The sequence below is a fragment of the Protobothrops mucrosquamatus genome, unplaced genomic scaffold, assembly GCF_001527695.2.
Source record: "Protobothrops mucrosquamatus isolate PMUCROS unplaced genomic scaffold, P.Mucros_1.0 scaffold_181, whole genome shotgun sequence".
NCBI lineage: Eukaryota > Metazoa > Chordata > Lepidosauria > Squamata > Viperidae > Protobothrops > Protobothrops mucrosquamatus.
In genome coordinates, this window is record NW_015386257.1 from 330,391 (window position 1) to 358,066 (window position 27,676).

The 27,676-nt window shown below is 39.7% G+C and overlaps 1 protein-coding gene across 1 annotated transcript; it reads left to right on the plus strand.

Annotated features, from left to right (window-relative positions):
- Nucleotides 1-27,676, plus strand: DTX2 (deltex E3 ubiquitin ligase 2). Its single transcript, XM_029285695.1, has 8 exons — nt 1-376; nt 2,797-3,415; nt 10,562-10,620; nt 20,191-20,261; nt 22,259-22,417; nt 23,349-23,510; nt 24,487-24,576; nt 25,867-27,676. The coding sequence occupies exons 1-8, from the start codon at nt 97-99 to the stop codon at nt 26,089-26,091; spliced, it is 1,665 nt and encodes a 554-aa protein (XP_029141528.1). The 5' UTR covers nt 1-96; the 3' UTR covers nt 26,092-27,676.

Below are 27,676 nucleotides of genomic sequence, written 5' to 3' on the forward strand. Positions count from 1 at the left end.
AGGTATTGTTACTGAAGATGACGGATTGGATTCCGATTTAACACCACTTCCAAGTTCCTGTCCACTTTTTTTTAAGTGGGGAAAACCCATTTAAAAATGGCAACTTTGCCAAGTACATCTGCTGGGCCTCCACCGTCACTCTCAGATCCAGGAGTGGCTGTGTGGGAGTGGCAGGATGAGTTTGGCAGGTGGAGGCCATACCGAAGCAGCGTGTGCAGCTACATTGAGCAATCTTTCCAGGTTCTCATGGTGAAAGGCCGGCGGTCACTGGGAACTTGGCCTGTCAATGGCAGCATATCCTTGGGACAGGCTGATTCAACTCTGGCTCCCTACATAATCGACATAGCGAGTCTCACCCAGTTCCGACAAGATACTGGTAAGAAGCAGCTGCATTATCTGCTGATGGATATAGTTTAATAGTGGACATACCCACCATGGTGTAGAGCAGGGGTAGGCAACCTTGGCTCTTTTATGACTCGTGGACTTCAACTCCCAGAATTCCTGAGCCAGCATGGCTGGCTCAGGAATTCTGGGAGTTGAAGTCCACGAGTCATAAAAGAGCTAAGGTTGCCTACCCCTGATGTAGAGCATTGTTTCTCAATGGTGACAGAGGGATTCTGGGAGTCCATACAGTTAAAGTTGCCTGGTTGAGAATCACAGCTGCAGAGCATTCTCTTCTAAAAGCACAGTCTGAAGTGCTGAGAAAGAGCTGTAAACCTGGATTAAATCTCATTTACTAGGTTGCCAATATTTTCTGGGCCTCAGGTTTTATTATTGAATACAGGAGAATAGCATCTCCCACAAAACAATTCTGACTTTATGATAGGGGCAGACTTTGTGTTTGTTCGTTTACACAGCAGACTAAGCCATAATGTGGCTTGTTTGCTTTTGACTTAGGTTAATATACGCACTGAGGAAATTATGGCTTGTTAAATCTTGGCTGCTGTGTGATGTGTGAACCTATTCTTGTTCTCAGGTAGCTATCTTCTGAGTATAGTGTTTTAAAATAGCTGATGGCCAACAGCTATCCTCAGGATATCAAACACTGATATCAAAGTAAACCAATGATAAAAAGATTCTGCATTTCTTTTAAAATGTGGGCATTCTATTTTTGCAGACTCCTTCCCTTCCTCCTCCCACAAAATAGAATGAGTTCTGTGGGGTTTTTTTTTTAATGCAGCCCATTAATCTCTACAGCACGTCAGATGGATTTTATAAAAATAAAACAACCATCTGCAAATCATCTGAAATACGCCCTGTGAAAAAGACAACTCTGGATTCTGCTTACCAGGCTTTCTGGCCTCTTCATAGGAAGTGAGAGAAAAATGACAGGAAACCACCTTTCCTGAGACAGAAGGAAGCAGCAGTTTATCTAGAAATGGAGCTTCTATTTAGAGTCTCAGTTGAGAGCAATGAAGAGCATAGCTCAATGAGGGAAGTGGGGGATGCTGGTAGCGTCTCTCGGTGTCCCCCTGTCTGTTCATTGCATCAGATGATGTCATTCCCATCCCCCACAGAGTAGCTTATACAGGTAGTCCTCGACTTACTTCGGTTGAAGTTAACAATAGCGCTGAAAAAACTGACTTATGGCCGTTTTTTGCACTTACGACTGTTGCAGCGTCCCAGTGATCACGTGATCAAAATTCTTGGCAACTGGCATGAATTTATGACGGTTGCAGTGTTCCGGGGACATGTGATCAGCTTTTGCAACCTTCTGACAAAGCAAAGTCAACGGGGAAACCAGGTTCACTTAACAACCATGTTACTAACTTAACAACTGCAGTGATTCACTTAACAGTTGTGGCAAGAACGGTCGTAAAATGGGGCAAAACTCACTTAACAATTGTCTTGTTTAGCAATGGAAATTTGGGGCTTCAGTTGTGGTTGTAAGTTGAGGACTACCTGTATAAGAAAAGTGGCTATGTTCTTTATGCTGAAGAATGTAATTATTTGTGACAGGTTTTGCTGCGTTTCAATCAGTCTTGACTTCTGGCAATTGCCTGGGCAAGTCCCTGCAGTTTTCTTGGCAAAATTTCAGATGTGGCTTGCCACTGCTTGCTTTCTAGGGCTAGGAGAGACTGACTGGTCCAAGCTGGCTTCTTGCTTACATTGGGATTAGAACTCATGGACTCCCAGGTTCTATACTGATACCTTAAACCTTTCAACAAACAGGCTTAATTTATGACAGTATTTAATGCTTAAAAATGAATATGTGCAGCACAGTTAAAAGACAGTTCCTGTCCTTAGTCTCCAGCTATAAATAACATGATACAAAGGGAAAAGGAAGGAGGGGAAAGTAAAATGAGCATTGTTATATTATATTGTATGTTTTTAAATAACAGATAGATAAGCAGTTAGCTTTTTATACAAAACAAGGTAAAACCCCTTGCTTTTCATATTGCCTTATCAATTCAAATACAATGGAAGTTGGCCAATTTCAAACTGGTCTTTAACTTTTGAACCTGACTTACAAAGAAGGGATCATACTAAGTTGGGTTGCCATGAATGCAAATGCTCCTTGATAGAACTTCTGGTATTTCTTCTGAAAAAATAATCAGATAGCAAGTGATTCAAAAGATTTTTCTATGTCTGATCTGCTGGAGGGACTACTGCAAAAATGAATGATCAAATAATGTATCCCGGCATTCTCATTTTATTCTCTTAATCTAATGTGAATGAGAAGTATCATAACAGTTAATACTCAGTTTCCTGGGCTATGCAAAACCCTTCTCTTACTGCTTTTACTTTTGACATCTAATTTTACTTCCTGGTTTGTTGTGGTTTTTTTCCCTCTAGGGACCATGCGAGCCGTGCGCAGACATGTCTTCCAGCTTGATTCGGCACCTGGACAGGGAGTAGTTTGGGAGTGGCAGAACAATGAAGGAAGCTGGTTTCCATATGAGATGAACGTTTGTGTATATTTGGAGCAAGCTTTCTCACTCAATAGCCCTCAGGTGGATCTTGGGCCCTTTGGTTACAATTATGGAATTGATTTCGTATCACTGACCCAGATGAATAAAACCACTGGGTACCAGCGAAGAATCCGTCGGTGTGTGGACTCTCCATACCCAGTAGCCACAGCCACGGGGCCTGTTCACATTGGGCCCACATGTTCATGCCAACAGTGCTTGTTGAATAGTGGAACTGGCCCCATAACCTCACGGTTTCGGCACTCAATGGTGAATCTTCCTGGACATTCAGCAGGAACGACTCCCAAATTCCTTACTGGTATACAGGGGGCCAATAGAAACTCAGGACTCGGTGCTTCTCTGGTGGGCTTTGTGCCTTACAATAAACCAGCCCTCTCTGGAGCAAGATCAATGCCAAGACTGAACGTGCAGAGCGCAGGGTCAGCATCGCAATCTGCAGTCATTGGTGGGTCCAGCTCAGCTCCCACAGCATCCAAAGGAACCAGGTATGCTTTCCTAAGGGATTTCCATTTTTGCTGGATGTTGCTGTCCTATCCATGAATAGGATTATTTATAGACTTACTTGCAGTATTTTTATCTTGCTTCTCAGACAGTTATTGACTCCCAGAAAGGCTCATATCAATAATAAAATTGAAGAGTCATCGTGCCATCAGGAATCAGATCCCTTATGCTCAGCTGTGGCTGTTTTATCATTGTTCCAGTGTCCTTTCTTTAAATAGCACTTGGTTGCTCTTGAGTCTTTGGCTAGTAGAAAAAGCCAATGGTCTGAAACTGCTGGGGTTTTTTGCTGGTGGATTGGAAAAAACTGCTTTGCCTCTTTTTCCAATATCATTCCAGAAAATGCAATTTCCCAGTGGCTCTACATCCTGATGGGAGAAGCAAAATTGCAAATTTCCTTTGGTTTCCAGGCCCAGGAAACCGCCACTGAAGTGAGTGAGTGTCCCAATGTTTCGGATTCATTATTTCATGAGATCTATAATGTTTACAAGTGCATTATAGAGAGTTGGAGGCTTTTATTACAGGCTAAATGTTATTGTCATTGTTGGTGCAGTAGTGATTGTTGATGCTGTGAGTGTAAATTAATACTGGACTTGACCAAATTAAATAATATTTACCTGACCGAAGGTGTAATTAATTTATGGAATTTGTTGTCCAGAGTCTTTGGTATTAATGATCAACTCAGGTGATATTTTGAAATGGAATAAATAAATTCATGTCACTTAATTGCCATGTGAAGCCCTGTTTTATATATTCTAAGGACTTAAATTACTTACATAATTTTGAATGTCTGAGCAATATCTGGCCATCCAGATTTAGAGATAGTGTTGAAACAGATAACCATTTGGTGGCATTCAAAAAGCTCAATAATACCTTTTTTCTTCAGCAATTTTTGTTTGGGTGGGAGGGAAATTGAGATTGACTAGTGAATACTGAATAGTAGAGAATTGATTCTAAATCCTTCCATTCTCCACCATTCAGTCAGAACTGAAGAAGCTTCTTGGATGAGAAGCAAAACATCTTCAAGGAAAAACAAAGAAAGTCCAGTTGCCTTTTGAAAAAGCACCTTTGATACAGATATGAATATTTTGTTCTCCAGAGATTTAACTTGTAGTTATGCATTGGATCTGAGAGCTGGTCATCCACTGTGCATTGGGATTCAGAATTTATTAACTTTTGAGTTTTTTTATATGTGACCTTCACTTGCAGGTTCTAAACAGAGAGCTGTTTTTGAAAGCAATGCTGACATTTCAGAACAAGATATAAGCTTAAGCCGAGGAAAGGGCTATTTCAACACCAGGAGACAGCATTAGACAGCTTCTGTTTCTATCTCCACATAACAGCATCCCATCGGAAGCATGTAATTACTTCTGTCTGGGCAAATCTAACGTACACAATTAGTAGAAATCTGAGAAGGAAAGCAACAGTAGCTCCCAATACTTGGGCTCTGCTAGTTTGCTTGCCTGCCTTTTCTTCTATCTATTTTTTTCAAATTAGAACATTTCTCATGTCTTTTCAGCTGGCCAAAACAGCTCCCTTTTGTGTAACCTGAAAGTACAAGGGATATATGTGTGGAAAGTGAAATAAATGAGATTGATTCAGAGTAAGTCATAGTGCTTATCCTAGGAGATTTGATTTTGTGTAGCTTATGGCAAGATATTAAAAAGAAGACTTTTAAGAAGACGAAACAAACACTTTGTGTTTATGTTTCTCAAACACAAAGTAATTCTCAAAAGAAGAGACAGTACCCATGCACACTAGATGAAGTGCTGACGCTCAGGTGGAAAAAATACCAAGGGATGCATAAAAACGACCAAATTGGTCAAGCCTTTCCAAAATGATAAAAATGGATTGCAACTGTAATTCAGAGCCATCATATAAAAATAGGTACTGTGCATGATGGATTTCCTGCCTGACTTCTTTTAGAATTCAAATTTAGCCAGTTGGTGTATATATAGATACCGTATATTCAAAAAGTGATTAGGGTTGTACCTATACAGTACTAAGAATTGTATGCAGCAGTGGAAGTGTTATAAATACCCTCTTAATGTCTGTCTCTCTAATAATAGTACTTACAAAACTTTGAACCTTTGCTCCTAGTTGCACTTGTGTGAATAAGGACGATAAAACCTTTGTGGAGCTATGAAAAGTATGTTTGCTGGACTACTGTTACAGAATGTACTTTATAATGAAAGGAAATACAGGTAGTCTTCAACTTAGGTCCACAATTAAGCCCAAGTTTTCTGTTGCTAAGTGAGACAGTTGTTAAGTGAGTTTTGTGCCACTTTACAACCTTTCTTGCCACAGTTGCTAAGTAAATCATTGCAGTTGTTAAGTAAAGTGGTTTTAAGTGAATTCCCCGTTGATTTTGCTTGTCAGAAGGTTGCAAAAAGTGATCACGTGACCCGGGGACATGCAACTATCATAAATCAGTTGCCAAGCATCTGAATTTTGATCACGTGATCATGGGGGAGGATGCTGCAATAGTTGTAAGTGTGAAAAACAGTGATAAGTTACTTTTTTCTGTGCCGTTGTAACTTTGAACGGCATGTTCAAACAAAATGTTGTAAGTCGAGGACTATCTGTACTGTTTTAATAGTAGTAATACTTTATTGTTTATCAGGCCATATTAGAATACCAAATATAAAATACAAAACAATAAGAAGATCTTATTTTCCAAAATATAATAAAAGAAAATACAAATAATAATTCTGCGTCACCACTACAATTTAACCCAATCAGATGCACATATACCGTTCTCAGTTGCACTATTTTGTTCAAGTAAAGGGCTTTATTGTTTGTAATTTTAAGGCATATGATATAATTTTAAGGCATATGATATAATGATTAAAATAAGGCATATTTTAAGGCATTTTAATATAATGATTCCAGGAGATTGTTAATCTAATGTGCTGTTCGATATGTTGATCTCTCTCTTTCTTATACAATTGACATTCAAATAATTGAATGTCCAATTGACTATGTCCTCTGTCTCTGGGGCTCCACAAATACAAGTACATTCATCTTAAGCGACTTGGTTAAATCTTCCAACTGCTCAAATCTCATTCAAGCAAAGACTCCCCTAAGAGGCTTGGATATTTTTATGTTTAAATAATTGGCAATGTGGAAGATGCCTTTATAGCGGCTCATCCATCTCAATGTGTTGGCCTTACTGGGAGTAACTATATCTCTATGAACTTCTGTGTCCACAATTCTTTGGACAGAAATCTTTTCACTTGGATAGGAAACAGGGAAATCACAGCTGTTGATAAAATTTATCAATCCAAGAAGTCTCTAATTGAGATTTTATCTGTTCTATCAGACTCAATTTTGTGAGTCTGTCAGTTTCCATAGCATTGATTTTGCACCAATAATTGAAGGCTCTGATTTTAGAGAAAGAACAAATTGTATAAATTCCCAATTCAGCTCTAACTGCAGTATCTAAAGTCCTTTTGTCCATACCCAAGAGACTTCTCAAACATTGGTTTGTTCTAATAATGATTTGTGTTTTAAGCCTCAAACTTCAGCTCCATATAAGAGCATAAGGGCAACCTTGATTAGGTATATCTTAATAATTGAAGCTAAGGAACCTGGATAGCAATGATTTATCAATTTTAACAGTGAATTTGCATGCGCTCTTGCTCTGAGTAAGCTGCTTTGATGATGATGGAGCCAAAATCCAATCTCAGAAAAGGCTACTGCTAAATAGGGAAAGGTGTTAACTTGCTCTATTGCAGGCATGTCAAACTGCCAGATGCGTCACACTGAAACCACACCCACCCCATTGCCGGCAATGGGAAAAAAGTCCAATATGTCGCGAGTTTGACATGCCTGCTCTATTGGCTCACATCTATTAAACATCTATGGCTGTGATGTCATTTTTTAAAAAAACATGATTTTTTACTTTGATTTATTAATAATCTGAGAATTATTGTGATAGTAAGAGCCAAATCTTCTTAACAACTCACGTAGTCCAACAAATAAATATGATAGTAAAATCATGTTGTCAGCATTTAGCAAAATGTTGCAATGTGTGTTGAAAGCCTTAGACATGTACACTTTAGGATCTTTCATCAGTCCTGGTAATTCTTTATTATATGCAGCCTGTTTTTAACACTTTTGTGAGTATTGATCCTACTTGTCATGGCTCCATTAACCGCAAGGTCCCCTCAAGCAAGTAGTTGTGTAAAGGGGTTTGATCCGTGTGAGCAGTCTGGATTCCATAGTCACTTTCCTCCATAATATTTCTGTGTTTAGTGTCTCAAATGCTGCTTTAAGGTCTATACAGGTAGTTCTCGACTTACAGCAGTTCACTTAGTGACCATTCAGAGTTACAAGGCACTGAAAAAACTGATTTATGACCGTTTTTCACAGTTACGAGATTTGTGGTATCGCCAGGATCATGTGATCAAAATTCAGATGCTTGGCAACGGTTCATACTTATGACTGTTGCTGTGTCTCAAAGTCATGTTTCAAGGAAAGTCAATGAGGAAGTCAGATTCACTTAACAACTGAGTTATTAACTTCTCAACTTCAGTGATTCACTTAACAACTATGGCAAGAAAATTTATAAAATGGAGCAAAACTCACTTAACAACTGTCTCACTTAACAACAGAAATTTGGCGCTCAATTGTAGTTGTTAAGTCCTCAAGCCCAGCAATTAGAAAATGAGAAGCATAGTCTGAGTTTATTGCCGCTATCAGTAACTGTTGATTCACTTTTGACAAGTGCTTTGTCTTGAACCATCTAATTACAAAATATGTCAGTAAGGGGAGATGCTGTTTGCTGCCTAAACACAGGCTATGCTTCTCATTTTCTGATTGCTGGGCTTGAGGACAAATAGGATCAGATTGAGGGCAGGTAACAAAAAGATGCCCCAATTCCTAGCTCCTGTGGGTGGAGTTGATTTGCAATAATGAATGGCAAGTTGTAAGTGAATCATTCCCTTAAGGGAAGGGGGTCAAGAGATTCAGTTGCAGCATAGATTTAACTGAGGGGTGTCCAACCTTGGCAACTTTTAAGACTTCTGGACTTCAACTCTCAGAATTTCCCAGCCAACCATGCAGTCTTAAAAAAGTTGCCAGGTGGGACACCCCTGATTTAATCATTTCAAGCTTGCTTAAAATCAATTGTTCCTCTAGCCCAGGGGTAGGCAACCTTGGCTCTTTTATGACTCGTGAACTTCAACTCCCAGAATTCCTGAGCCAGCATGGCTCAGCATGGAAACCTCTCCATTTCTCCTCAGCATGGCTGGCTCAGGAATTCTGGGAGTTGAAGTCCACGAGTCATAAAAGAGCCAAGGTTGCCTACCCCTGCGTCTAGGCCCTAGGGACAGAAGTGGCAACATCTTCCAAAAAGTCATCTGAAAACCTGTATCTTTCCTTTAATTAAAACTAAGGTATTTCTTTCCTGTGTTTATTCTGTTTTGACCTTGAAGGAGTTCTCCATTTTACAGATAGTGGATGGTTGTGATTAGGAGTTTTAGCGATTGTGTCATCCTCCCTCACTTGCTTGGCTCTTCTCCCAGAATTTAGCAAGGACTGGATACAGCTCTTGTAAAAAAAGCAGATATTGCTGGAATGTATAGAAAAACCTCCTTAAAAAGTTCTTGAGTTTGAAATGTATTGAGGGGAAAATAAACTGCCTTGAAAGTTAGCACTATTCTTTTAGAGATCCATGTTTGCTAAGAAACCAGGGGATTTCTGCAAGCTGTTGTGTGGTTTATGTGCAGCTTTGAAGTCAGTGTTGACTCCTGGCAATTCCTTGGACAAGTCCTTGCAGAGTTGAATCTCTTGGCTGTTTTATGCTTTTTAAAAGCAGATTCTGTTCCTCAAGTAGGTGGTCGGCTGAAAATCTCAGTTGAAAAAATAGCTCGCTAGGTTTTATTTCCTTTCAGGAGATTCATGCAGACACTGAAATGGTTAAAAAAAAAAGGCAGTTGACTTGTCCATCCAAATAATGGGTGGAGACAGACAAAACCGGGAAAGTCGAATACTGATTAGCCAATCAAGAGAGGGTTTCCCCTCCCAAGTGGGCTAATATAGGAAGGAGGGCTGCCGCCATTTCCCCCTCCCCCTGTGCTTTTGGTTTCTCTTTCTTTTTCTCTCTCGGCGCTTTCCCCCAAGTTTCCGAGAAGATGGCTGAAGGCCGGTAAGGATTAACAGCAGCAACAGCAATGAATGAATGAATGAATGAATGAATTTGGATAGGAAGTCGGAGTCAGTATAAGAGCTGAGATTTTATGGACTGGAAACTGTTCTGATTGTGCGTGCTGGTGAGAGATAGTTCTTCTCTTTCTCCCTTTTTCCTTTCCTTTCTCCAGATCTCTGGCCTTGCTTTTCATAATAAAGGTTTAAAAGTCTTATCAGAGGTTCTCATTTTGCCAAAGGGATCTAGCCTCTTCAGCATAGTCAAGACTATGGGAGGGTCAGAGGGAAATCGGTGGCAGAGAGGTTTTCTCAGGAGTAAAGTAACTGGTGGGGAGCTACTGGGTCCTTTTCTCCAGGAGTTGCAGGGAGGACTCAGCAGGATTGTGGGAGGAGGATTTGGAGGCCACTGGTAGCAATCAGTGGGGCCTAATCCTCCATATCCTGTTTGTGAAACCACCCCTGTAAAACCTCCAGTTTCTCATGCAGGATAATTTAGAAGTTGTGAGTGCTCTATCACCAGAGGCTTTTAAGAAGAGACTGGACTACCACTGCAGGGGGTTGGACTAGAAGACCTCCAAGGTCCCTTCCAACATTATTATTGTTGTTGTTGTTGATCATCATCGCACAGTCAGCCAGATGTTCAGACTGGATTTGGCATTTTGTCTACTTATCGAGTCCTTACCAGGGACCTGGGATAGGCAGATGTGGATGTTTGATGATTATTTATTTATTTATTTATTTATTTATTTATTTCTCTGGAATGGTAGGGTCTTTTGTTTAGGTGGAAGGTTGGACTGAGAACCTCCAGGATCCCTTCCAACTCTCTTATTCTGTTACGATCTGTTATTCTGTTATCTAAATTTTGTCTGTTTCAGAATTCAGCCAGCTTTGGGACAAAATGTGTGTTGCCCCAGTAAAGAACTTGATTTTTTTTTTTACCACTGTCCATAAAATTCTCATTTTATTTTCTTTTGTCTCCTCAGTGTACCAAAGTTACCAGTGACCATACCCAGGCCCAGCAAAGTGAATGAAGCTCTGGCAGGTAATGGCCACCATCTTTTTTTCTCATTCCACACAATCCTACCGTGTTTTACTTTGGGAAACTAGTAGCCCCAGTTCAAAGTCTGACTTTTTTATAATTTACCATTTGGTCTAGCACACCTTCTGGAATAAGGATGCTGACTATAATTTTTAAGCAATGATTAATCTAGGGTGAAGTCTTCAAAATGTCTTCATCTCAGGTGAATCTGTTTCTTAAGGGTTTCTGCATTTCCAGCAGCTGCATTTACTAAACAACCCCATCCTCTGACCTTTGGATTTGCCAGCTTACAATTAGACCATCATCTTGCATATTTTTTAATCTGCTCTTACTAGTCCTCATCTAGAACTATCTCTTCTGGGAGTTATCTAGGAGCTGATATTGCAGAGTTCTGCTCTACAACTGAATTATGGTATCTAGTCAGCGACTATTTTGTTGATCTACCCTTTTGAACTTTAGTTTGATTCATTTTTACTTATGTTAACCTGTTTTTAATTCTGCTTTTAATGTATGCTTTTATTTATGTATTTATATTATTTTACTATAATGTTGTAAACTGCCCAGAATCTCTTTGGTGATGTGGGCAATGTAGCAATTTAATAAATAACTGGTTCCTGCAAATATATAAATTACACATCCAGTTGCTTATTCTAAAACAGTAAATTAGTCTTTCTCACCACAGTTTTGTCTTAGGAAGGATCTTTTCCAGTCCTTTATCTTGAAAATCTGGGGACTAAACATAGTATTTGCATAAAACACTCTACTACAAGCTGACATTTGACATAGTAGAAAAGTGTGAGGCAAAAGGACACATAACTCTTGATTTATTTGCTCAGGATTTGCATTCCTGTTCTGGGGTTTTTAATTAATCTGGGATTTTCTGCAGCCAAAGCATTTTCTAATATTAGAAAATCCAGAGTCGGATATGTAAAAAAATCCTCATAAAGAGACTTTTTTTATTATATAGCAAGAATCACATGGACAAAGAAGGCGGCACTTGTGAAAAAAGGGTGTTCCTGATCCTTGGTGTCACATTCCTGTGCCTTGTTTTTCCTGTTTTGAGCTGCTGCATATATTTCATTTTTATGTCCTCATCAGATGATCAAGGGAGAAGCTATATGCCATAATTTCTATAAATCTCATAGTGATTATGGTTTGTTTAATGTACTTTTCACTGTAGCTAGAGTCTGCCTTAAACAGCTACAATCTTTACTACCGTAACTTGAAATAACCATAAACATTAAAGACAGGAATTGTATAGCTACATATTTTTTGTCTTTTTGCTTTTATTGCTAATGATCCCCCTTTTCTCCTGCTTTGATAAAATGGTTTTCTAATGTAGAGAAGCTTTGTTTTTACTGCTCTGAGTGGTATAACCTTCTATAAATGTTTGGAAAGTAACTCCCTATTTTATAGAATTGTAGGTCTATAAGATATCTTGGAAATCTTTTTATCCAAGCCTCTGATCAAGAATCAGGTCAAGAATCTTCAGACCCAGACAAATGGCTGTCCAAACATTTGATAATTAATAAAGCAATATTATAGGGATTGTTTTTAGATTTAGTGTTTTGAATTTCAAAAATGGGAGATAAGTCTAAGGAGGCCACCTGGGGATCTTTTACAGCAGGGAAAAACTCCCTGTAAAAATAGCTAAAATCAGGGTTTCTGCCTGTTCTTAGGCTCTCTCCACTTAGCATATGAATATGCCCAATTCCAGTCAATCTGATGGCAATTTATGCAATTGAATTCCCCCTATGAGGACTGATTTAGAAGCTGATTAGCTCTAGCAATTGTTTTAAAATGCTAGAGATGATCTATGATTAGGGCTTCTTTGGAAATTTAGTATGTCATAATGAAACCAATATCTTAGGAATCTTGGCATTCATATTTTAAAGAGCATGTTTATGATCTTTAGGGTTGAGGGCAATTCTTAGTGGGAGAAACGAAAATGGTGCCTGAATAAAATAACTAGTGCCTATGGGAAAGCACAGGGGTGGGTTTCCTTCTCACTAGGCCAGATAGAAAGTACTGGTATAATGAAATGCTGTATACAAATTACAATTAATAGTACACAGGAGCTACAAACTTTGGGAGCTACAAACTTTAAAATAAAGACTGCAGCATTTAAGAAAGCTTGCCCTTAAACAGCAGTGCTTGTCTCCCGGCTGATTTTTCTTTGTGGTAGCATATATGACAGATTATGTCCTGCAGAAATGCAAAGTATGCGCTGCTTTTCTCAGCAATCAGGCAGGTTTTACATATGAATGAGCTTTTTGCAGCTAAGATATTACAGAGAAGCTCACTCATATCTTGTTTCTCACAAGGGAGGGGAGGAAGGGCTTCAGTCAGTTACACATCAGGGAGACTTGAAACAGGATCATGTGCTCACCATGTCCCTAGTACGGTGATGGCGAACCTTTTAGAGACCGAGTGCCCAAACTGCAACTCAAAACCCATTTATGTATCGTCGGGTGCTGGGTGGATGTGGCTGATTGTGTAGGCATGGTCCATTGGGTGGATGTGGCTTTGGTGGTAACGGAAGACTGGGTGGGGCTAAAAAGTTCAATCAATCAATTCCAACTTTGCGAGAGATGTGAGAAGTTGAAATTGATTTATTTAACTTTTTTTTTTTTGCACAAGGTGGCGGAGGCCTAAAGCGAAAAGCCTAGGACTGGGGCGACGGCGCGTGTGCCCACAGAGAGGGCTCTGAGTGCCACTTGTGGCACCCGTGCCATAGGTTCGCCACCACAGGCCTAGTATTCTGTCTGCAGGAGCCTTCATCTGACCAAATCCTATATGGCAAGGATTGACAAACTTTTTTTCTTTTTATCTCTGGCTCTACTATACAGTAGCTCTTGTGCTCCTCTTCCTGTCATGAGATTTGGGCCAAAAAATACTTTATTTAAGAGAGACCTAAGGGAGACTTGGAAGTATAGGAGTGTTCTGTTATTAACTTGTGTAGTAATTGCTTTTCACACTCATAGGTTTTTAGAATAAGAAGGAATTAGAATATTTTTATAATATAACCACAAATTATTTTAGCCCAGTTTTCTCAATTTCTTTCCGCATGCTGTACTACTTTTGCATGAAGGAATATTATAAAAACAAAGGTTGACCTCTGAGCACAAAACTATAAAGACCGCTGCGTTCTCAAATAGTGATGCTATGTCTAGTCTACTTATTTACCCCCTTTTTACCATTGTTTCCTCTTATTTTACTCATCTCCAGCTCCACCAGCAGTCGGTATTGCTTTTACAACAAAGCACAGTTTTTGAATTCTGCCATAAAGCATATTTTCTCAGTTACCCATTCACTCTCTTCAATTGTAATTTTTGATGTATAGGCCGGTTTACAGAGCAGTTGAGGTCATTGTAGTATTGGCCCAGGTTCTTGGAAACCTTACTTAACTCTCACTCAAGATTTCTGCAGTGCTTGTAGACATTGCCCAGATGCTTTCCTAAGTATCTTCACATCCATAAAGAGAACAGAAATTCTGAAAGAAAAGTGAAATTCCTGGGAAGCATAGCTGATTTCTATGATTTTTCTGCACTTCCATATAGCCACATATAGCCTTAATGTCAGCAACTTAGAACTGTCTTAAATATCTGTGTATTTTTCACTATACTGTAACATCCAATAGCATGCATGCATGCATGTTATAAACAGATAGACTGGTTGCCTACCCCTGGACTAACTGAATGAATGAATTTGCAGTGAGGCAGCATTAGGCACCAGAAGTGTACATGAAGCTGCATCTCTGAAACATAAAAGGAGGTTGGTGTTTGTTTGGTTTTGCAACCTCTCTTATGTGTTTCTTTGCTATTGCATTTCTGGCTTGTTTGTGGTTAAAGGATATTCTGTGATGAATTGGTTGCACATAGCATGTAATATGCCAAAAGTCTGCTTGTGGTTTGTTGTAATTCAATCAACGATGTTTAAACACATAGTTTATCACAGGAATAGGCAACGTTTTGGTGATAGGGAGACCTGCAGAGAATTTTTGGCAGGGAAAAGGTTGCAGTGAACAGGATTTAGGGGGTCAGTTGCTGCTTTTCTGGAGGAGTTTAGATGTGATTTTGTTAGAACTATGTTATGTCACTTTGGCTTACACAGCAGTTTCTCATCTATTCCTAGGCTCAAAATGACAGGGAAATGCACTAGCAATTTTTAGCAGGCTTTAGAAGTCACAGAAAGTTTGAAAGTAGCATATGCCATAGGGAGGGGGAAATGGAAATGGCTATTATATACATTTGTGGGTCCACAGTTTTTGTTCTTCCATATTGCATACTAAGCTTCCTACTATAATTATTGTATAATGATATATACTAACCTTAAGGGCAAGAAGTTTTGGTCTTATGTGCTGTCAATGCAGCACTACTGAAGTCAAGCAAATTTGGCGGCAGTTTCTAAAGTCTGTATTTATAAACAGCTTTAATCCTAAATTGAACATAGGAGGTTTTTCTGTTTTCCTCAAGCAAAAAGAAAAGAGATGAAATGCTTTTTCTGAAGCAGGCAGTTGCTTGTGTGGCTTCACCCCATCCTTGTCTTTTCCAAATTTAAGAAAGAAAGAAAAAGAAAGAAAGAAAGAAAGAGAAGAAAAGAGCTTTTCATTGTGTCTGCATTCCCTTCCCTCAAAACCACCCTACCACCTCCCCCCCTGTAACGTGTTGCTTGCTTTCCTTTGGGGTTTGCTTTGCCACTTGTTTTTGAAATGAGCATTGAATCAGGTTCTCGAATCAAGAGTGACGGGTTTCTTTTTAATCTTACAAATGGTATGATGCAAATTTTCTTTCCACCCCTTTTCTCTTACCTGCCCTGTGCATGACTGTCTCATGTCCCTTGTAGGCATGATGGCCTTTCTGATGTCAGTCCCTGGATTTCCTGTGCACCTCGCCCAAGCGCCTCAGCCTGCCCGAGCCCATAGAGCCTCTAAAAAACTCTGCTCAGTTAAGGGAAGGAGGAGCGTGGGCACCAAAGGTAGCTCTCACTTGCTTGGACTCCGCGGGAGTCTTCTTCAGTTGTTGCTGCTGCTTCTGTTGCCACCTTTGCCTCCTCTTTCTCTTTTCTGCCCTGCCCTGCATTTTCCTCTTTCTTATTTTCTGACTTCTCCCAGAAACAGTTCGATGAAAATGCCTTTGGTTACTCTTTTCTACGAAGGCCAAGCTTTCCTGTTGCCCGAGAGTTTTGACACAATTCTGCTTTATACGCTGCTGCTTTGTAGCTCTTATTTTCCAGCGTCAGCACGATCATTTTAGCAGTTCAGAAGACCACACAGGTACCCAAGTAGAGAAGCCAAGCTGTGGCAAGGGTTTTTCCTACTCAATGGAGAAATGTGGTAAGGAGAAGATGTGGCAGAGTAGTGACTCTACAGGTGGTCCTTGCTTAACAACCACTCGTTCAGCAACCGTTCAAACTTGTTACGGCACTGAACGAGTGGTACTTACAACTAGTCTGTGGAGTTCTGACTCTTACAACATCCCCATGGTGCTGTGTTCACCATTTGCAACCTTCCTTGCCAGTTTCCAACAAGCCAAATCAATGAGAAAGCCAGCAGGAGGTTGCAAATGGCAACCACAGGACATCCTTGCTCAGGGGTAGGCAACCTTGGCTCTTTTATGACTCGTGGACTTCAACTCCCAGAATTCCTGAGCCAGCATGGCTCAGCTTGGAAACCTCTCCATTTCTCCTCAGCATGGCTGGCTCAGGAATTCTGGGAGTTGAAGTCCACAAGTCATAAAAGAGCCAAGGTTGCCTACCCCTGTCCTTGCTTAACAATTCCAGCTGCGAGTACTGGAATTGCCATTGATAAGCAGCACTGTCACGTGATTGTTTCGCTTAGCAATGTCAGTTCCAGTTCCTGTCATCAACCGAGGACTACCTGTATAGATAGACTACTAATGGACATTCACATTGCATTTTATTAAATTATGTCATTAATTTGTATATCTCTTCCATACAGTTGCAGCTTGAAGCAATTAAAGCAGAATTGTAAAAACAATGGGCAAAGATTTAAAAAATGGGGAAAAGGAAGGGTAAACTGTACATCCAACGTTTGTTCGTCAAAGGCATTGATGAAGAAACATGACAACTGAAGATTTGATCGATACTGGTTATATCCGGTATTAAAATGTTTTTAGGGTTTGTAATTTTTTGAACTTAACAATTTTAATTTTTCTTAATTAAAATCTTAAAAAGTAATTTTGCACCAGTCTTTGTAGAATCATCTTCATATGATTTATATACTTTCTTAATTAGCTACATGAATTAACCTGTGGATTCCTTATACACAACATCCAGTGATGGCCACTCACTTGGGTGGCTTTAGGGCAGTGTTTCTCAACCTTGACAATTTTAAGGCATGTGGACTTCAACTCCCAGAATTCCACAGCCAGCAATGCTGGCTGTGGAATTCTGGGAGTTGAAGTCCACATGCCTTAAAATTGTCAAGGTTGAGAAACACTGCTTTAGGGGATTGAATAAATTCATGGAAATCAGGATTGTCAAGGGCTATCAGCTCTGAATACTTGATGCTGACCCTAAAATAGGGATATTAATGCCTCAAAATACCACTTGCAAGGAAACAGTGGAAGAAGCTAACAAGATGGCTGCTTGTGAGTATGTCAGATGCTTTGGGTTAGCTCTTATGAGAAAGGGAGGAGGAGCACTGAAAGAGTTAGAAGAGTTGCTTGGAGAGATTAAAACTAAATAGCCATCCATATATTAATGGTTAATACAAGCAGCTGTAACAAACTGCATTGGGGGAAAAAAGATACTAACAGGCCCTGTGAGTCTCTGATTTCTGAACATATTACTGGCACTATGGCAGAACTGGATTTATTGGTCAGAAGTGTAATTTGGGACCTCTACTTTAAAGCCATGCTGCCACCTCTCCAAAATAATCAATTTAAAGTTCTTATACTGACATTAATCTTATCACTTAGCTCTTTTCCGTGGTTGGTGGCATGACAAATGGGGGATGGGTTTTAGGGGTATTATCTTCTGGGCCTTATTTATTCAAATCACCAGTTCCTAAAAAGTTTAAAACTTTAATAATTTGGTTTGAATGGGTTATATGAGATATCCAATTTAGAGAGATAGAACTCTGCTTGTTTACATAATAATTTACTTTGACACAAGGGCCACTAACTTCCCTTCCCAGCCCTTCCTTCTCAAAGCGGCCTTTCTGTCTCAAGTTCCCTTAGCTTTCTCCTCTTCTTTCCTTAAACAAAAGTGTCCAGTTAAAACATTTTTCCACATAGGCACAAGGCCAGTAGCCTACTATTTTGTCATAATTATATTGGCATTTTCTGGTCTTTGAAAATAAGCTGGTGGGGGATAAGAATATGTTTGTGGAAAACTACAGTACATTGTGTTTTTTTCTATCCCCATTAATCTGTGTTTATACTTAACAGCAGATCCTTATTTTTTTTTCTTATATGCAAACCACTATGTTGTAATTCACAAATCTGAAAACCTTCACATCAGCCAGGGGACAGGGTCTGCCTCCAGGCAGCTTGAAACATGTACATGCAGTCGCCCCACGTGACATCCAGAAGACCTCAAAACTGAGCAGAATTATTGTTTATATGTAAATGTCCAAACTTTCACAAGATTTCAAGTAGGAATGTAACAGTTCTGCAATCTCTTGAATTTTCATCCCTTTAATAGTTTTTTTTTTCATATGCCTACATTGGAGTCTTCCTTTGAAACTTAAGCAGGCTACTACCAGTGGTCCCTGAATCACAGCTTGGGATCCATTTTGCACTTGAAAGAATCCCTCTAGCCTACTTATGGTTGAACTTCCCTGGGTCTGCTGCTATCACATACTGTTGTTATTGGTTTTAGCATTCATGGCCTGATCTATGGAGCACTCCAAGAAGTGGTGCAGTTGCACTCTTCCTCCCCCCCCCAGCACTCTTCCTTTCCCCCCCCCAAGAAAACTATGCACGATTAGTTTAGTTAATCTAGAAAGCCTAATTTCTTACCTGTCTGTAAGGCCAGAGATAAGCATTTGTTTTAAACTATTTAATATCAGACAACCACAGAAAGAAAAACAGCATTCATTTTCACAATGCTCAGAACTGCCTTGTGAAATTACTTTGTTGAGATCTGTTCTAACAACTGCTGGAAAGTTTCCAGTATTTTTTTAAAGGCATCTAAAACATATTTCAACTTGTTAGCATTAAACTGGATGGTGGGATCATCCACTAACATGGTCATATCTTTTACAGAACATGTCCCACCTTTGTATGTGAGTTTAGAGAAAACTGAGTACAAACCTATTTATATTTTTTAAGAGTTATCTTACAGGGTTTTATTTTAGCTACTTTTATGTTTTGGAGATCATTATGCTGTTATAATTCTTGAATTCTTTTAAATTGCATAAACCTACAGGACAAGCACTTAGCTTGCATAATTGACCATTAATGTTTTTCGCTGTGTATGGGTTTTTTTAGTTTTTGTATGATCCCAGGAATTAGTCAGCCAATAAATTTAAATGAATAAAACCAGTTGATCACTTCCATCCAGTGACAGCATAAGGTTGGCTTCCAGCATTCAATGACACAATTGTGTGCAGAATGGCAGACCATAAGATGTACATAGGTGGACCAAAAGTTTTCTGTTTCATCCTGGGGTCTGTTAGTCACTTTCTAAAGTTTATTTTAAGATCTTTTATGTTTTTCACCTCAAAACTTTGCATCCCCAAATTAGTGATGGTTTCATGACTATGCTGTTCTTCAGTAGATTTCAAACACACATATGCATAATTGCTCTCCCTGATCAGTTCCTCAAACCCAGATAACCCTTGTGTGTTTGGAAGGAGGGATCTTGACTTCTCAGATCACTCTGTTGTTGAGAAAATTACCTACTACGTCCCTTCCTTGCCTTTTGACTTGTAGACTCAGGGTAGCTGCACAAATAACTTCAACCATTTTCTGAAATGAATAGGACATACATGTACAAAAGTGCTCTTTTTCTGACTGTAGATTTTCATTAAGGAAAGAAAAGTCATGGCAAGGACATTTGCAAAGCCTCTTCACCCTAAATGTTGTATATTAGATATGGACTTTAACTTCCAGAATTCCCCAGCCATCATGGAAATAAAATGGGAGGTAAATTTTGAAGTCTCCAAAGGCAAAACCAGCTTCAAAGTTTAACTCCATTTTATTTCCAAACTATATAATACACTAGAACGATGTTTCTCCACCTCAGCAACTTTTAACAGATATGGACTTCAATTCCCAGAATCCCCCAGCTTAAAATAAAATGACATCCTCAGCCATAGTTGATCTTCTAATTCTTTTTCCTGCCCATTTTATGCCTTTGCCTCTGCAGCAGTAGGAATGGCCATATTCCTTACTTGTGTACCATTAAAATACTGGCTGCTTTCAAATTAGCCATTCAAGAATGACTGTGCTGGATTAATTTTCTGGGAAAATCTCTTCCTTCTTCTTTGCCTGCCATCTTAACTTGCCTATGCCTCCTGCTGCTCCCCTTCACCTCTTTTCCCTCCTAGTGCCTTAGTGCAGAATGATATTCCCCTCTGGGATCTTTCTCTCTGTTTTTCTCCAGACAGCAAGACCAGGCCGGTAGAGGTTGTGAAGAAGTATTTGGAAGAGCTGAAGACACCTCCAGTTGATGAGGTATGTGGAAGAGATGCACATGAGCAGTTTATTTATCTACATTTCACATTTCTAAACCACCCATTTCCCTCAAAGAGCATTGCTGAGTGGGTCATAGAAACCTTCCTTAAAGCCAACCTTTGGCAATTTAACACCTTCCCAGGTGTCGATTGTAATTCTCATCATCCTCAACCAATGCAACACTGACCCTACTGGTTGACAACAATGGTGGTGTTATATTGTTCAAGCTTGTGTTCCCCTTCATTTGTGTATGGGGCAATCACCATGATTCTATCTTATCATTGGGCTTTGCTAGTTCTCATTGATGAGATTGGATCTTCTGGGACCATATATGCCAGTGTGTACAATCTATAGCAGCCTTATAAACAGCACTCTAAGCGGTTTACAGAGTTAGCACATTGCCTCCAACAATCTGGGTCCTCATTTTACTGTCCTCAGAAGGACTGACGGTTGAGTCAACCTTGAGCTGGTCAAGATCGAACTCCTGGCAATGGACAGACTAGGCATGGAATACTGCATTCTAACCATTGCGCCACCACCTCCTTGTAACCCTCTACAACATCTTTGAAATGTTCCAGCCACATTGTAATACGACAGAAAAAGAGAAATTAATCATATTAATAGTTCAGACTTTGAATTAAGTGTTAATCAAATTCAGTTTTCACTAGAACATTCTACATTAGCTTTCTGTGGCTTAACCTGGAAGCTTACTCTTTTGAAACAGAAGGCAGCTTTGACAACTTACATACACTCCTAAAATTCAGGATGCTTTGTACTGAATTCTCTATGAGTCTGATACCATTTTCTGTTTCAGCTGATGGGGATCCTTTTCAGTTTGGGGCAAAGGGTATTTCCCAATGCTAGCAGGTGTCATACATTATGCTAAGCTATAAATGTGCTTTGTTTCATTTGGGCTGAGTCTAGTGACTGGCTTGCTTGGCAAATGATTACAACAAATCACATTTAGTACTTTGTGTAACCCAGATAATATATGGTGATTCCTGTTGGATTTTCTTCATGCTGAATTGTGACCTGTCTTTAATCAATGCGTGATGCTGCCTTTGAACACATTACATAAAGGTTAATTCTCACTCCCTAGCCAGTTACGCATAACTGCATTTGGGAAGATGGTGTTGCTGCAAAAGGTTCATCTGTAAATTTGATCTGTTGTGGGACACCTGGGAAGCCTCACCTATCACAGGAGATGGCCATACTAAAATACTCTTGGTTGATCTCAAAGAGATCGTCGTAATTGAGCCTCTTTGGTTTTGTTTTTTGTGTTGTTTTTTTTTCTTTTTATTAAATTTTATTTAATATATAAAATACAAAGATAAATAGAAATGGGAGATTAAGGGAAGGAAAAGAAGAGGGGGAAAAGAAGGTGTGAGGTACAAGGGAAAAAAGGCCTCATTGGTTTTTGGATGCAAGACCACTTGGATATGCCTATGACATCAGGAGTAGAGTTGGACCTAGGGCAAGGGTAGGCAACCTTGGCTCTTTTATGACTCGTGGACTTCAACTCCCAGAATTCCTGAGCCAGGAATTTTTTGTTTGTTTGTTTTTAAACAGTCCTCCAATATGTCACTCCTTAAGTGACAATTGGGCCTGCCAATTCCTGCTTTTGCAAGAAAACTACACTTCTTTCAGCAAAATGTTTCCAACAATGTTATTTGTCCACATAGAAAGAGCAGGGAAGCATCCTTCCCTTAGAATTTGAGATACTTTTGCTTATGCATGTTCATGTTGGATTAGAAGACTTCAAAAGTCCCTCCCAACCCTATTCTATGTTCTAAAATCCTAGGAGAGAAGAAGCAGCCGGAGAAAATTTGAAGGAGGAAAATAGTCTATGGGGAAGAGTTTAAATGTTTCTTCTCTCCTAGAGCAAAATGACATCTGATTGTCTCACAAGATCCTTATCTGGAAGGGGATGGTTGGTTGTTATGATGTTGTTTTCAATCCCCTGAAGCAAAAATATGAAAGAACTGTTTATTTTGTAGGACTGCATCATCTGTATGGAAAAATTGGGTGCTCCTTCAGGATACGGTGATATCAGTGAGAGCAAGATGATCCAACCTGGAAGTGTGGGGAGACTGACCAAATGTGCCCATACCTTTCACGTACTTTGTGTGCTGGCCATGTACACCAGTGGCAACAAGGTACAGCAAGTGAGGAGGGGATTGGCTGTTGCTTGTCTTGCTTTGGAACACCAGGTGTGGATGCCACAGTAGCCAACCTCACTTAATGATAAACTTAGCAGTGTTGGCTATCTTCCTGTAGGGTTATTGAGCAGTGGAATCCAGAAACACTCATGTGATGAATAGAAGTTTAATTTTGGTGGCCATTAAGCAACCAGGACTAACATCTTCTGCCAGAGCTCCTGCAGGCATTAGAGAAAGGCAGACAATTCTCCATTTTTTGTAATACTTCATGTTGTGGCTTTGGGGCTAAAGCATTTCAGCAGACTCAGAATCTACAACTGGTAGATTCCATGGCAGTGAAAAAGAAATTTAAATAATGGATTTATCATTAAAAAAAGTGCAATAAAGCCACTTCATTAAAAGACTGTCACAGAGTTCCAACAGATTACCATAGTGGGCAAAATGAAAAGCTAAAGATAGTATCAGGTACACCTGATAACTGAGGAAAGGCATTCTGTGAGCAGTATCCATCTACCAGAAAAGTGTGTGTCATTTAAGCCACTCTTTTAAAATAGGAGGAACTATAGTAGGGGCCCTGAATAGATGGGCAAGCTGGAATGGGAATGGATGCTCCTTCAGGTTTCGTGGGAGAAGATATTTTATATAAGAATAGATGCAAGGGTGCTCACATGGGGTGTTTGCTACCCCTTGTCTATGAAATGGGCTCATCAAGACAAAAGTTCTTTTGCTCTACAGATTAAGAAGTAAGAAGGTGGCTTATTAGAAACAGCCATAGGTTGCCAAGGGCATCCAACATTTTGCGGACGTCCAGTTAGTGGGAAGCTTTATGCAATCCCGAACTTAAAAAGGGGGAGAGATTTCCAGAAATCTGTATTTTTCACAGCCCTTATTTTATACTCATTATAACATTGTTATAATATTCTATCAGGATGGCAGCTTACAGTGTCCCTCGTGTAAGGCCATCTATGGTGAGAAGACAGGCACACAACCCAGTGGCAAGATGGATATTTACAAACGCTCAGAGTCTCTTTCAGGGCACGAGAACTGTGGGTCAATACAGATTGCATACTATATCAACAGAGGCGTTCAGGTGAGTATGTTGTATGTACTAAACCTATCCTGAGGGGAGGGGCCTGATGGTAAAGCAAAGTTAGAAAGGTCGAGATGATGCTGTAGGCCAGGGGTAGGCAACCTCGGCTCTTTTATGACTCATGGACATGCTGACTCAGGAATTCTGGGAGTTGAGGTCCATGAGTCATAAAAGAGCCGAGGTTGCCTACCCCTGCTGTAGGCCTTGGAGAGCCATTGCATTTCAAAGTGGAAGCTACTTGGCTAGGTGGGAATGAGAAAGAATGAACAGATGGATTCCTTTCTTAGCAAATCTTCCTTCCAAGGTGCAGTGATAATTTCTTCCTGAAAAAATAATCCTAGAAATCACATAGGATGCACATCTTATGTATTATATCCCTGGTATACATAATGCTATGGTCCACAGCATTCCCATTAAAGGGCAGAACACTAGTGAAAAATGTTCTTTCACATGCTCCCCCGTGAAGCTAAATGCAACTTGGGAATCCTAATGGGGGTTTTGTTTCTCAAAAAAGTCTTTTCCAGATAAATCTAGAGTTGCTCTTTCGTTTCTCACAAAAAAAATGCACATCGCTACGTTTAAAGAATTTTATTATACTCTGAGCAGTTTATGTATGTCAGTTTGAAACACTTCTCCAATATTTGGGGTGTTTGCAATGGTCCTAAAAAGGGTGAAGAGGCATTAACCAGCACAGTTGGTACCCAATGGCTGAGTTTGCACTCTAAACTTAACCGGTAATAATTGATCATTTATTGTACAATGTGCTGAGCTAGTTTAGTTTGAACCTTGGCTTGCTTTTGATACCTTAATGTGTTCTACAGATGCTGCTTTTTATTAGAGTGTGGTTCAGCAAATTATGTGAATCTAGAACATTGATTAATTCAACAACTAAATTAAGTCTATTTTGTGCTCCAAGCCAGTGTGTACAAATGAGTGGATCTTCATATATAAATGTTCTCTGCCTTTATCTTTTCAGGGTCCAGAGCATCCCAGCCCAGGGCTGCCATACACTGCAAGAGGATTCCCACGATATTGTTACCTACCTGATAACGAGAAGGGACAAAAGGTACAGTGATGCTAAGATCTGTATCGTTAACCTGTTGCAGTAGAATAAAGAACGTGAAGTTAATTCTCCTTTTTTTCTGCACAATCAGTAGCTTAATTAAATGAAGACTATTAATGGTTGTTTAGTATTAATAATAATGATGATGATGATAAAGTTGGAAGGGACCTTGGAGGTCATCTAGTCCAACCCCCTGCTCAGGCAGGAAACCCTATACCATTTCGGACAAATGGCTGTCCAGTTTCTTCTTAAAAACTTCCAGTGTTGGAGCATTCACAGCTTCTGGAGGCAGGTTGTTCCATTGGTTAATTGCTCTAACTGTCAGGAAGTTTCTCCTTAGTTCTAAGTTGCTTCTCTCCTTGATCAGTTTCCATCCGTTGCTTCTCGTTCTGCCTTCAGGTGCCTTGGAGAATAGCTTGACTCCCTCTTCTTTGTGGCAGCCACTAATCATCTTTGTTGCTCTTCTCTGTACTCTTTCTAGAGTCTCAACATCTTTTTTACATCGTGGTGACCAAAAGTATTCCAAGTGTGGCCTTACCAAGGCCTTGTAAAGTGGTATTAATACTTCACGTGATAAAGGGCTTCCCAGAATTCTTGAGGAATTGATCTCCTTCAGCTATTCCCCTTGGCTTCTTGCAAAATTATTCTTTCTTTTCCGGGGATATTAGATGACACACACACAGAAAGATAGACAAAACACACACACCAGTTGCGGAAAGGGAGCGAAGCTTCTGCCACCATCTCAGAAAAAATGTCTATTTATTTATTTGGCATATTGCAAATCATATATGGCCTTGCCAGATATATTTAGCATTTCACCTAGATCAGGGCTAGGCAACCTTGGCTCTTTTATGACTCGTGGACTTCAACTCCCAGAATTCCTGAGCCAGCCATGCTGAGGGGAAAGGGAGAGGTTTCCAAGCTGAGCCATGCTGGCTCAGGGATTCTGGGTGTTGAAGTCCACCAGTCATGAAGGGGAAACGGAAGTCCACAAGTCATGAATTTTTCACCATTGAAAATTCAGCTTAAATCCAATTCTTCTGATTGAACTGCTTAATAAGAACAGTTCAACAATAGTGGCAGTTATTGAGCAGGTGGAGAGTTTCAGAAGCAGAAGTTGGAGAAGTCCTAGAGAGTGCACAATATGGTGATCTCAGAGACGTCTTCCAACTTTACACATGGAATGGAAGTAGAATTTAGATCTCAACAAAGTGAAGTGGGTAGATAAAAGGTTGGAGTCTTCTTCTGTGGAATGTGAGAAGCTTCATGTCAGCCTCTTTCTTTTCTCTCTAGGTGCTGGAACTTCTAAAGGTGGCGTGGAGAAGGCGTTTGATCTTCACTGTAGGAACATCTAGCACAACTGGCGAGAACAACACTGTGGTGTGGAATGAGATCCACCACAAGACAGAGATGACCTCTAATGTCTCAGGCCATGGCTACCCAGACCCTAACTACCTTGACAATGTGCTGGCTGAACTGGCAGCTCAAGGGGTCACAGAAGATTGCCTGAGTCCATGAGTTTAACCTCCCATCTTGGACTGGAGCTGCAGCCAAAAGTGGAGTTTGTCTTCTCCATGACTATAGGTGCCTCTTGGTTGAGGGTGGCAGCTACAAATCCCCACCTCTGTTGCCTTATGTTTGCTTGCCCTTTTGCTGAGCAATAACACAGTCTCTGGGATTGCCCAGCATGACTGTGAGGAGAGGGTTTATATATATATATATATATATAAAGAGATATTTTAAGGGCATTTACAGTCCTGATACAGGTTGGTCATATACAATAAATCTCCCTGTTCTAGATGAAATACATAAAAGGATGGTGGCTTAATCCTCATATTGTATTCTTCCATATGTGGTTGCGTGGGGGTTGAAGATAACACCAAGCGACTGGAAGTGAAGGAACACAATCTACCATTTGTTCCTTCTCAATTTCTATCAAGAATCAGATGCTGCTTTGAGGCAGATCTCTTGAAAGGGATGAGATTTCCCTACTTCAGTGCTTGAACAAAATCATGTTGTTTAGCAACAAAAGCAGCATTAGAATCTGAAGACATATAGCAACTTTCCACAATTTGCTGTCAGAGTTTGATAGAATATAGTTATGACTATTCCAAATAGTATCACAGTGGGCGGTAGCACATAGCAGCTTGGATTTTAAAAGAAAGCTGAGTAAGGTTGGACCTGATTCTTCTTGCATAAGTGGCTAGGATGAAGTCCCAGGTCTCTGCAAGCTGGTCTGGGAAGTTTTAAAAAAAAATCTTGAGAAGATCATTTCTGTTCTGCTACCAACGAAACTACTTGGATGTGGCCAGAAAGAATTGGGTTTGGCTTAGACTTTTTAGGTTTCTTTCTAGTCATTGCAAGAAAGAAAGAAGAAAAGGAATAAACGTTGTAATCCCACCGAAAAAATATCAGTTTGGAAGACCAATAGGGAGAATTATCAGTTTTATGTAAGGAATTGCATAAACCAAGTGTTTTGCAGATGGTATCTACAACTCCCCAAATAACATTCAAAAATTAATTCAAAATATATAAACGCAGCCACATGAGCCTTCTACTCATGCAAACTATTGGGCATTCTCTCCTGAAATTTTGTGAATTTCATATAGTTTGGTAAACTTAAATTTGTGATGATTTTTTTTTGCTGTTCTTTAGCACTGATATCACATACAACCACAACAGCAGTGACCCGCACTTGAGAACATTGCTAACTTCTGAGGCATTGCCCAGAATTCCAGAATTTTTCAGTATTGGTTACTTTTTTGTTATATCCATGCCCTGTAAAATAACCTTTCAGTATTCCCATTTTACAGATCTTGTGTGCCGTGTGCAGAGTCATCTAGCAAGATCACAGTTGGATATATGCTTAAATTTAGGGCTGCTTGCTACACCTTTAAGACTAAAACCCTGAAATAATTCTGCTTTATGTAATTGGAGAACTATTTTTTTTTACTGTATTAGTAAAAACTGGATTCTGTAAGTTGCATAAATTCTTCATATTGGATAACTCTATATTTTGCATAATCCACTGCTGCTTATTTAGTTCATCATGGACCGAAGTAAAGATTGAAGCAGAGTCCTGAAATACATTTTATACAGTTTC